The sequence below is a fragment of the Anser anser genome, assembly GCF_964211835.1.
Source record: "Anser anser genome assembly, chromosome: 2".
NCBI lineage: Eukaryota > Metazoa > Chordata > Aves > Anseriformes > Anatidae > Anser > Anser anser.
Genome location: NC_139721.1, coordinates 62,112,874 through 62,123,105, shown reverse-complemented (window position 1 = coordinate 62,123,105; position 10,232 = coordinate 62,112,874). Strand labels below are relative to the sequence as shown.

Sequence of the window (10,232 nt, the reverse complement as noted above, 5' to 3'; positions counted from 1 at the left end):
AGCAAAAGCCTTTGCACCCCTTCTTATACTTCAGTGCTGAACAGAGGGCCCGTGACCATTTGATGGAGCCCTGCTGATTCTGTACCTTTCCGAGTGTGAATCCATGGCAAATCTCTTTTAAGAGGTTAGTAGTATTATGGCTTAGAATGAAACACGTCAGCATACAGATCATGAGAGATGATTTCGAATAGATTTTTGCTGATTGATTATATAAACGATACCTCTTATTGCTGGAATAACACCTCAAAGGCAATATAATGACGACATGACAATGTATGTAAATCAAGAACTGCATGTGGGTTTATTTTACACTTGAGAAAACAGTGGATTTAATTGTGTGAACCAAAATGTACTGTACAATATTAATGATAAAACATCAAAATGTATAATTCATAGTGCATTGCTTGCTTTATTTTTATTTATTTATTTTTTTTGTCAGATAGTTCCTTTAAGTACATGCATCTGGAAAGATGCAGGTGCCAGTAAAATTTCTCTATTTATATCAAGCTGCAGGAACTAAATTTTATTCAAAAAGTGTGGTTTTACATTATATACACAGAAATCGAATATAAAATGACAATATAAAAAGTTAAAAGAGAAAGCATACAGCCAGAAGGTACAAAGAAAGTTGAACAGTTTAAAATGGTACGATATGTAACATGTAATTTTTAAGCTGATGCTGGCAATTTACAAGGAACAGAATCCAACATTTGCCCCATTTTTTTGTTTTCATTTACCAATGCAGCACACTATAGAAAGGTCAGCTTGTACCAAAGCTTAACATTTGTAAATAACTATAAACTGCAGTATTTTACAGGAAAAAAAAAAAAAAAAAAAAGTAAAGAAAGGAGCATTTTTACACTTGTTTTAAATAACAGCTTGCATACCTTCTTTTTTTTTTTTCTTTTTTTTTTCTTTTTTTGGCCAAAAAGTGGCAATTCTCAGCATCCAGAGGGTTTGGGCATAGTGGCAACTTGGTTTATTTATTTTTTAATTATTATTTAACTTATACAGTTGTGGCTTCCTAACCCCTTGTGTACTACACAGCTCTCCTTCTTCCAAGGACTGCATGCACAATTTCTTCACAAACCAGTTCTGCATTAAAAAAAAAAAAAAAAAAAAAAAGCTCATTCATTTAAAAAAAATAAGTTCTGTTTCTGACACAGCTTTTATTTGAATGAAATGCCTTTAAGCCTTTTGTTTTGTTTTTCCTTATTTACTTATTTAGTCACTGGGAAAGGCACAAAAATGCTATTACAGTTCTCAGAGGGTTAAAACTTGACACTACCAGGTTCTGTGACCTTTATTGTCATGGCAACTTTGTAATTTTAGGATGTCTCTTTATCATTGTTCTTTGTGTCTTTCTTTACGGCTAAATTAATGTCTCTCAATAGTGTCTCCCACTATATTCTACAAAAGATAGCTTAACATCAAGGACAGATGTTGAAAATAAAGGTCAGACTTTGACTCACAAAAAAAAATAAAAACAGAAACAAAAATAACCATGCACAGATCAGACAAAGAGCATATAAATATAACTACAAAATAAGTGTAAGAAAAACCAAGGTCCAGATAGGCAGTTCAGCAACAAAAGTAAGACTGATTTCAGAGGCTCAGGTCAGGCCTAGTGCAGTACTATGAAGAAGTTTAGTGCAATGTTCCTGTGGTCACTTGCATACCTGGCTGCTTACCTGGACGCTATTGTTTTTCTAACTCAGTTACATAGATCAGATGGTCCTCTGGGGACTTGCCATGTGTTTTACTAAGGTGCAGTTTGACTGCATGCTTGCTTGCAAAAGTTCGGTTACAGAGCTTACACTGGAATGTGGAGCCTAAGTCCTCCTCAGCTATTCCAAGTGAGCCCAAAGTCTTGCTTGCGAGGACTTTTGAAACATTCTGCTGTTCTTGAATCTGATTAAGTGGCAACTTTGACAGATCCTTCAAACTAAACCCTAGGTGTGTCTCTAAGTGACTTATGTATGTAGAAGCAGTCCTGAACTGAGAGGCACAATCATTGCAAAAGAAAACAGGATGTCCTGTGTCCAAATTCTTTAAAAATTTGGTTCCACCTGTCCTCCTTAACTGATACTTCACATTGGCCAGCCAGTGGCTAATTGTGGTCATGGAAAGACCAGTAAACTTAGAGATGTGTACCCGCTCTTGTGGACCTAGGTCCGACATAATGTATTTGCCTTCTGGGGTCTCCCTCAAGCTGGAAGCAAACTGGGCTTGAAGGATCAGAAGATGTTGAGGGTTCCAGTTGGACTGTCTGCCCTTCCTCTTGTGTACTGGCGACAGTTCATCCAGAGCTTCCTCGAAACTGCTCCCGTCAGCATCCGACTTTTCCGACACAGTAGATGGAGTTGAAGACTTGGGTGTCAAACGCCCTGTGAGGTTCTTCACCATATCAGAAATATCCAACAGGGCGCTCTCCCTTAGCGGAGACGAGGCAGAGTCAGCCACACTGGAAACAAGAGGTTTGTTTTTGGACTTGGTTAAATCAATAGGTTGATCACTGTTCTCATAGTAATACCGGTCAATAGCATCAGCCTGCTTGACCGGAGTGGTTGGGTAAATGGGTTTGTCCAACATGCTGTTGCTAATTTTGTACAGCATGGCCAAAGGGTCCAGAGAGGGGCTTACCGGCTTAGAAATTTTGCCTAAGTGAGTATTCATAATGGACTGTAAAGCGCTCAGTGGATTAATGAAGGATGGCTCAGGTGAATGGTCTGTGATGATTCCTAAATTGTTACAGCCGTTTGCAACCTTTGCTTTTAGTGGCTCTGTACCATTTGGAGTATGTGCTTCTGCTGGACTATCCTTTTTAACCTTCTGAACTTCTGTCTCAGAGCTTTTCTTCTGCTGCTGTTTGTTATTCGTGTCTTCCAATTTGGGGAAGTCTTTGTTTTCTTTAGCAGCAGGTGACATGGGTTTGACTGGAGAACTCTTCTCTTTCTCCAGAGGCTTTTCTTCCTTCTTCACGCTGATTTTACCTGTAACTTTCTCCACCAGTTCTTCCATAGCAGATACATTGCTCTTGTGAGGCGGGGGTGTGAGATTGCCTGGGGAATGGATGAGCGCGTTGTGTTCTGAAGACAGTGATTTTACACTGCTGGCGTAAGATGGCTGCATTTGAACACTCTGCACAGCGGGCTGAAGGGGTTTGACTGTTCCTGGGAGCTGGTAAGCTGCATGAATACTGGGATACCCTCCCCAGGAAGGTGCTCCGTTCTGAGCTTTGCTGATAGCTGTTGTCACCGTGTTCTCGAGGGATTTCAGTATGTCTATTCCGCCTTTGGGACTGTCATCTAGGTCCTCCTCTCTGAGGTACTGATACAAAGTCGTTGGCTCAAATTTCTCTGTAGAGTCCTCATTCTCTTCTTTAATCTTTTTCTCTGTTTCACTGACCACCACTTTTTCCTTCTCTGGGTCTTTCTTTTCCTCCGAGTTTGTGGAGCCCACTGGGGAATCGGGCTGCTTTTTAATGTTGGAGGCTGGTAGTCTTGTGTGGGTGGTGGGTGGAAGAGGTATAGACTGTATCTTCTCCTCCACCACAGGGTCCAGTACTAGCTGTTTGCCTTTTTTGGAAGCAGAATTGGTCACCTTCAAAAAATGACCAGTGACCATCATGTGAGCAGTGAGCTGCTGCAACGTGTCATGGGAACTGCCACATTCCATGCATTTCAGTATTTGGGCTTTGCGTGCCTCAAACTGCCAAGTGTAGCTAGCACCATTTTGATAGCCATAGCGGTTGTTTGGAGTCACGTAGGGGTTGGCAGTTTTCTGATCCTTTGCAGATTCACCCAGTGAAGCTTCTGCAGCAATCCCTGTTGGCTCCGGTGAACAAGGTGAAGCTAAGTCCTGAAGTGCTCTTTTTTTGGTAGAAGGGACCAATTTAGTGATGGCTGGTACTGGCTCCTTCAGAGGCACTTTCTGGTAATGCTTTGTTTTTATCATATGGACGCTGAGGTCTTGCAAGGACTCAAACGAATGCCCACAGTACATGCACTTCAGCACTTTTTGAGCATCCTCTTTGCCTTCCATTTCCATGAGTGATCGTTTCCTCGGCTTTGACCACCGTTTGGTCTTATCAGCTTCTTTGTCTCTGTTGTCATCACGGTAATGTCCAGTTTCATTCATGTGCACTGTTAGCTCCACCAGTGTGTCATAGGCTGCACTGCAGTCTTTACATCGGAACTTACTAGCACCGGTGAACACAGACCCATAAAGTTTATTGTTTTGCCGGTAAAGCTGTACTGTGCTGAAAAGACTAGGCTCTGGGAGAAGTCCATATGACGAGGTCTGCTGCAAAGTTTTAGCTAATGCAGCTTGGTGCCAGTCATAACCTGAGCCACCACTGTTACTGTTATTATTACTGTTGCTAGTACTACTGGTAGTCGTACTGGTATTAGTGTTGGTACTGGTAGTGCTAGTACTCTGGGAATTGGCGTTGGTGTCAGTACTGGTGGTGTTTTCATTCTGGCTGATTCCATTGTTGCTGGTGGTTTGATTGGATTTCTTTAAGTCCAAAGCTAAACTGGACCAGCAAGTCTCTGAAAGCAAATTTGCATACACAGCTTTTATTTGTGCCAAGCTGTCCTGTGGATAGGAAACATTGTCTGTGCACTGAGGATCCTCCTTCTCTTCTTTAGAGGAAGTGCTTTTGAAATGGGCCAGCTGATCGCTGTTTTCACTAAACGGCGAACCATAGCCTGCATCCTGATTAGTTGCAGTGCTGACTGGGGAGTTCTGGTAGCTTTGAGCCTCTTTGATCTCCGCTTCTTCATTGCACAAATACTCATTCTCCTGGATGTCCAGAGACAGCCCATCATCTTCCACGCTGTCTTCATCTATTTCTGCTGCTTTCAATTCCTCCTCAGGAACATATGCTAAAATACAGAAGGAGGAAAAAGAAAGGGGAAAAAAAAAGAAAAACAAGACAAAGTTATTGAACATGCACATTTTACATCATTGTTGTCTTGTGTACTAAAAGCAGTAACCATAAAGACAAATTTTGAAGATACATCCAGAAACCAAACTCACCATCACTTACACACTCCGCCTATAAATCCACATACTCTGTCCTGCTTACAGTTTGATATCAGTACTATCTAAGAATAAACTTCGACGTTGGCAGTAAAGTATGTGCCAGGACCACAGTAGATACCGTAATATCGAAACCAAAATCAAACAAAGAACCTACTAAACCAGTTTTAATCAACTTAAAAAAATGCCTGGCCCCGAGCTGTATTTACTGCAGTATGTATGTAAAACATGGTGCAGCCGACCTCCACCCCACGGACCTAGGATCTCAGAACCACTGGCTTGACCAACTCCATCTCATCGAGGCTGTCTTTTTTGGCAAACCAGCTTCAGCTACAGCCTCAAGGGTGATTTCTGTGTCACTGACAGCTGATTCTATTGGAGCTACACTGGGCAAGTGTGTCAGATCAGTTGTTCCAGAGCCTCCTGGTGACTGGCTGTACTTGGTCCATTTGAGAGCTGAAGAGCTTTCAGTTCTAACAATGTGAAAAGGGAAGCAAGACTATGACTGTTTTCCTAAATGGCCAGGATATACTTTGACTCCTGGTATGATCTGATGTGGGTGCTGCATTTACCATTTTGAAAACAGCAATCAGCAACTAAAAGTAAATGTAAGAGGTGAATTTTTAAAAGAAACAAAGAAAAAAAAAAAAAAAAGACCACCGTGAAACCTCCCTCCCAGCTTGATTATTGGCTTACAGCAAATATCAAACTTTGCTATTGTATTGCCACCTGGTGAAACTATATAATCTTACCAAACTATGTGTTTATCTATATCAAACTATTTTTTAAACTAGCAAATGTGATATTCATGAGCAGATGGCCATTACATCAAAACACATTTACTCCAAGGGCCCAATTCACAGAAGTGGCTTACATGTACCTAAGTGATAAATGTACACTTTCATTGCAAAGCAGAAAACATACTTGTACACATTTCCCTCCAGTTTTGTAAAAGAAGCTTAAAAAAATCACCATGATAATGCAATGCAGATCATTTATAAGCACGTCAAGGTAGAAAAAACATGGACTGTAAACAGTTTTCAGAGACTGAAGCAAAAAAATGCCTCTTTGTAGGTGAACTGTGCAGAAAGTGATGCTGAAATGTGGGCTACGTCCTGCCATCGTATAATACTGAAAGAAAGCCAGGAGAAAAAAAAAAAAAGTGCTTCTGCTCCTATGCAATATGAAGAAAATATATATTTTCACATTTACAAAGCTGATGTCTTGATGAGTTGGGAGGGGGGGAGCATAAGTACCAGTTAAACTTCTTTTTGTACACAGTTGCTAATTTATTCTGAAACTTCTTTTCCGAAAGATAAACAGTCTTCTCTCATTGTAATATGAACACTTTTTGAAGAGTCTTTAAATGTTTTTTAGAAAGGTAACAGTATTATGGCCAGTATTGCATTCTGTATTCACCTTTGCAATTGCAATTTATGCTGCCCCTAACTACTTCAGTAAGACCTCTTAAGATAAGATAGAAAAGTAGCCCACCAAGTATTGGGAGTATTGGGGTAGTGTTGAACCTTAAGATGACCACTACACCCTTCATTTGTCCTTTAAGAATCAATTTTTTCAGGAAACAATTTTATTTTTTTGTTTAAAAAATGTTAAGCAGGGCAAAATTTTTTACAGATTGCCTCAGCCTCAGGTGTTTTCTGATATATTTAAGAGAACTAGTGAATACCAAGCACAACAGAAGTCACTAGAGAAATCACCCTGGAGCCAAAGGCTAGGAAGATGTCAGAAAAGCAAGAGAAAACCAAAACCAAAAAAAAAAAAATTTAAATGCACTTAGTGCATAAAATAAGTAATAAAATACAGAAATAGTAAAAGAACTAAGAAATCAGTCAGATTCACAGTGTTGCAACAATGTTGCTGTTCAAACGCTTTGCATGTATTTGGGCACTACACTACCTCTGCAGCTCTAAATTCTAGGTATGCAAGTAGAATCTGCTCCCACAGCTACAGCATAAGACCTCTTAGCTCTCCCGTTAAACGCACCTGTTTTCAGCCATTTCTAACAGCGAAAGAAAAGAAAAGACATTTTTAAGTTTCAGTAAGGTAAATAACAGTTATAGAATGTGGTTTCTGATTCTGAAATGACTTCAAAATAAAATTTAAAAATTTTAAAAGGCCCAAATGCATAAAAATGGACAGTTACCATCTGGCATTTTTCTTTAATAAAAATAAAAATCTTAGTAATGATCCACAGACAGTCACCAATTAGAAACTGCAAGCTGATGGAGCCCATATTCCTAGCTTTTATGAAGAGCTATCTTCTTACTAACCTCAATGGAACTATGCCAATTTTCTCTAATTTTCATATCCTGATATTTTTAATAAACACATGTAAGATGCTGTTGTAAGATGCTGAACGTTGCTATAGTTGATACAGTATTTTATACAAATCCATATGAATTATCTGCTAGCATCTCTTTACTTAATTCTAAATTGCATAAATATGTATTTTTATAATTGCTACACATAACCATCTAAATATCTGCTTGAGGAGAAACCCCAGTTAAGCCACCGGCATATCTTTTATTTTCCTTTATTTATTTATGATGGTGTGTTTTCTCTATTCTCATACTTTTGCACTTGGTGAAAAGGTTTCTTTACCATAAAAATAAAAGGAGTTAAACCACACAAGAAACGTTAAAACTACATGAAAGGTCGGTGTTAAACTGTCAAAGCAAAGAAACAGAGTGTTAGGGTGAAATATCCATCTTTCACTTACTTTCCTAGTCCTAGATTCTGCTGAGATTATTACATGATTTGAGTTCTCTCCCCTACCAATATATGCTGCATAAGAGTTAAGAACACACAATTGGCTAGGACTCCGATTTTCTGCGATTTCAGAATTTAAGCCAGATTCTGAAAGAAAAATGACTTTATATGATGTACACACCCACATGTCTGAAATAACACAAAGCAATAATGCTTCTTAACCAAAAAGAGAGTAATTTATCTGAAATGTTTAATTTGTATCACTGCAATCAAAAAGATTTTATTTAACTCCTTTAGTTACCACAGGATACACACAATACCTATTCATTCATGACTTAATGTTTATAAGATGAATAGCAGTACACTCAACATATGGTATTTTGCAAGGTCAGTGCAATTCTCTAACTGAAAAGGTTTCTGTTAGAGATAATTCAGAAGCATGCAAAATGAAGAATGTTAATTTGTAAAAACATGTATGTTCTTCTAAAATTCTCACAGAAATTTTACAAATAAATAAGCTTCAGAATTTTAAGCCTTAAATACATTCCTGTCATAACTACTTGAGGAGACGACAAATATTGCTCTACATCAAATGGAAGAGTGGGATGTTCAGGTTCTCCCACTAAACTATAATATGTAGATCAACAGACAGACAGACGGACTTCAGACAGTGTGTCTTCCAGTGACTGAGAAACTCTAAGCAATCTTCTTCAGATATTCCTTCATCTACAGAGACTCTGCTGGTTCACACGTGTCCTGAAACCACACAGAAATACCAACAGCAGATACTAACAGTGATCCCCCTCAACAAATACTATATCCAAAGCAGAAAAAATTACAGAACATAATGTCAGCTTTTCTTCTCCTTCTCATTTCTGCATTCACCAACTCAGGCAAATGCATACTGGAAAAAGAAGGAAAAGCTTCAAATTTCAGACAACTAAAAATTAGGGGGAATAGTATTTCTTTTCTTCTTAATTAACCTTGCTAATATTTCTTTTCCTACGAAATGTGCCTTCTGGATGTCAGTGTTTCCCCATAGATATACTGTCATCTTTGAACAGTGTTAAAAGCTGTGCATTCTAATCTAAGTGGACATGAGATGCTATATATTGTACATGTGAGTAGCACTGCACATTGTGTTTGCTTCAGTGAGAATATTTGCACAATAAATATACAGCCATTGTCTGAAAAAGCAGACACAGATCCGAAGTGTAAGGATGTGGTTAAAAGCATAAATATTCTCACGTAAAATCTTTCCATAACCTCGGACTGGTGCTTTTGAAGGAATCTGTCTCCACAGAGGTATTCTTTTCCGTTCAAAAAGGGATTCAGGACTGAATGCATTATTTTGAGAAGGGCGAAAAGTAATGATTGCATTTGTTTTAAACAGACTACAAAATTAAATGCAGCAAACTCTTCAAGGCCCGATTTTAAATAATCCAAACAAATAATTTTATTCAGAAGAAGCACCTAAGTATCGAAGGTTACGATTCAGTAAAGCAATTGAATACTGAGATCAGTTTCACTGCAATATATATTTCACGGTTTCAACAAACAGGGGCAGGTTTCAGCCTAAAATTCTTTGCTAAACCAGGGCCTACCCTGGAACTAAACAATAGTGGCACGGTGTGAATGTTCACCATTCTTCTTTCTGCAACAGATGTATTTCCGCAGCTCCCAGTATATACCCAGCCAACAGGAGACAGCAGCTGCAGAAGTTTTTGCAGCCCACATTGTCACCTTGCACAAACTGCACCCCAGGCTGGGGGTGACTTCTACTAAACACAAGAACACATTTTGAGAAATGGGATAAAATGTAAAGATAGAAAAGACACATCTCCCTCACCACAGAAAAATGAGAGGGGAGGAAAGAAAAAAAAAAAAAAAAAAAAACCAGAAACATTTCCAGATATGTTTCCAGAATACACAGTTATGAGAGTTTTACAAAAGAATCCAAAATCTCACATTGTGAGAGGTTAACACGCCTGCTGGAAGATTTGAGAATTTTCTATATTAGTATATACAAATGTTCATAAAAAATTACGGCACAGATGCTACAAATCTGTGTGTGTGTATGTGTGTATTACAATGTCACTATGGTGGAAAAATATGGCTTAGTTATGACAATGGCTGAGGAGTAGCACAGACTATCAGACATCCAAATAACCCTACTACAGTGGTTTGTGTCTTTCGTTTATAATTGCAGCAAAATAGGGGGCAAAATACTAGAACTGCCTACCCTCTGATTCTGATGCAATGGGTCTGAGAAGTAGATAGGGTACAGTAACAAGAACAACCTCCGTGCTTCTCACAGGTTGAATGATAACCCTTAAAGGCATCCCATTAAAAACCAACAAAAAGATTCTTCACCTCCTTCTCTTCCTTCCCCGATCCCCTTAAAATGAATGCTGCAAATTATTAGCTAACGCTGGCAATTGGAGAATGAAGCAGCT

At 38.8% G+C, this 10,232-nt stretch overlaps 1 protein-coding gene across 4 annotated transcripts in view; it reads right to left on the bottom strand.

Moving 5' to 3' along the window:
- Positions 1-508: 508 nt before the first annotated feature.
- The window catches only part of TSHZ1 (teashirt zinc finger homeobox 1), a 61,492-nt gene continuing 51,768 nt past the window's right edge, over positions 509-10,232 (bottom strand). For 3 of the 4 annotated variants that reach the window (XM_083821927.1, XM_083821928.1, XM_083821929.1), the window contains exon 3: positions 509-4,889. In XM_083821927.1, the coding sequence (XP_083678053.1) occupies positions 1,699-4,889 (3,191 nt within the window). In that variant the 3' untranslated portion in view covers positions 509-1,698. The remainder of the gene's footprint in view (positions 4,890-10,232) is intronic. The other variant, XM_083821930.1, reaches the window with a different exon arrangement.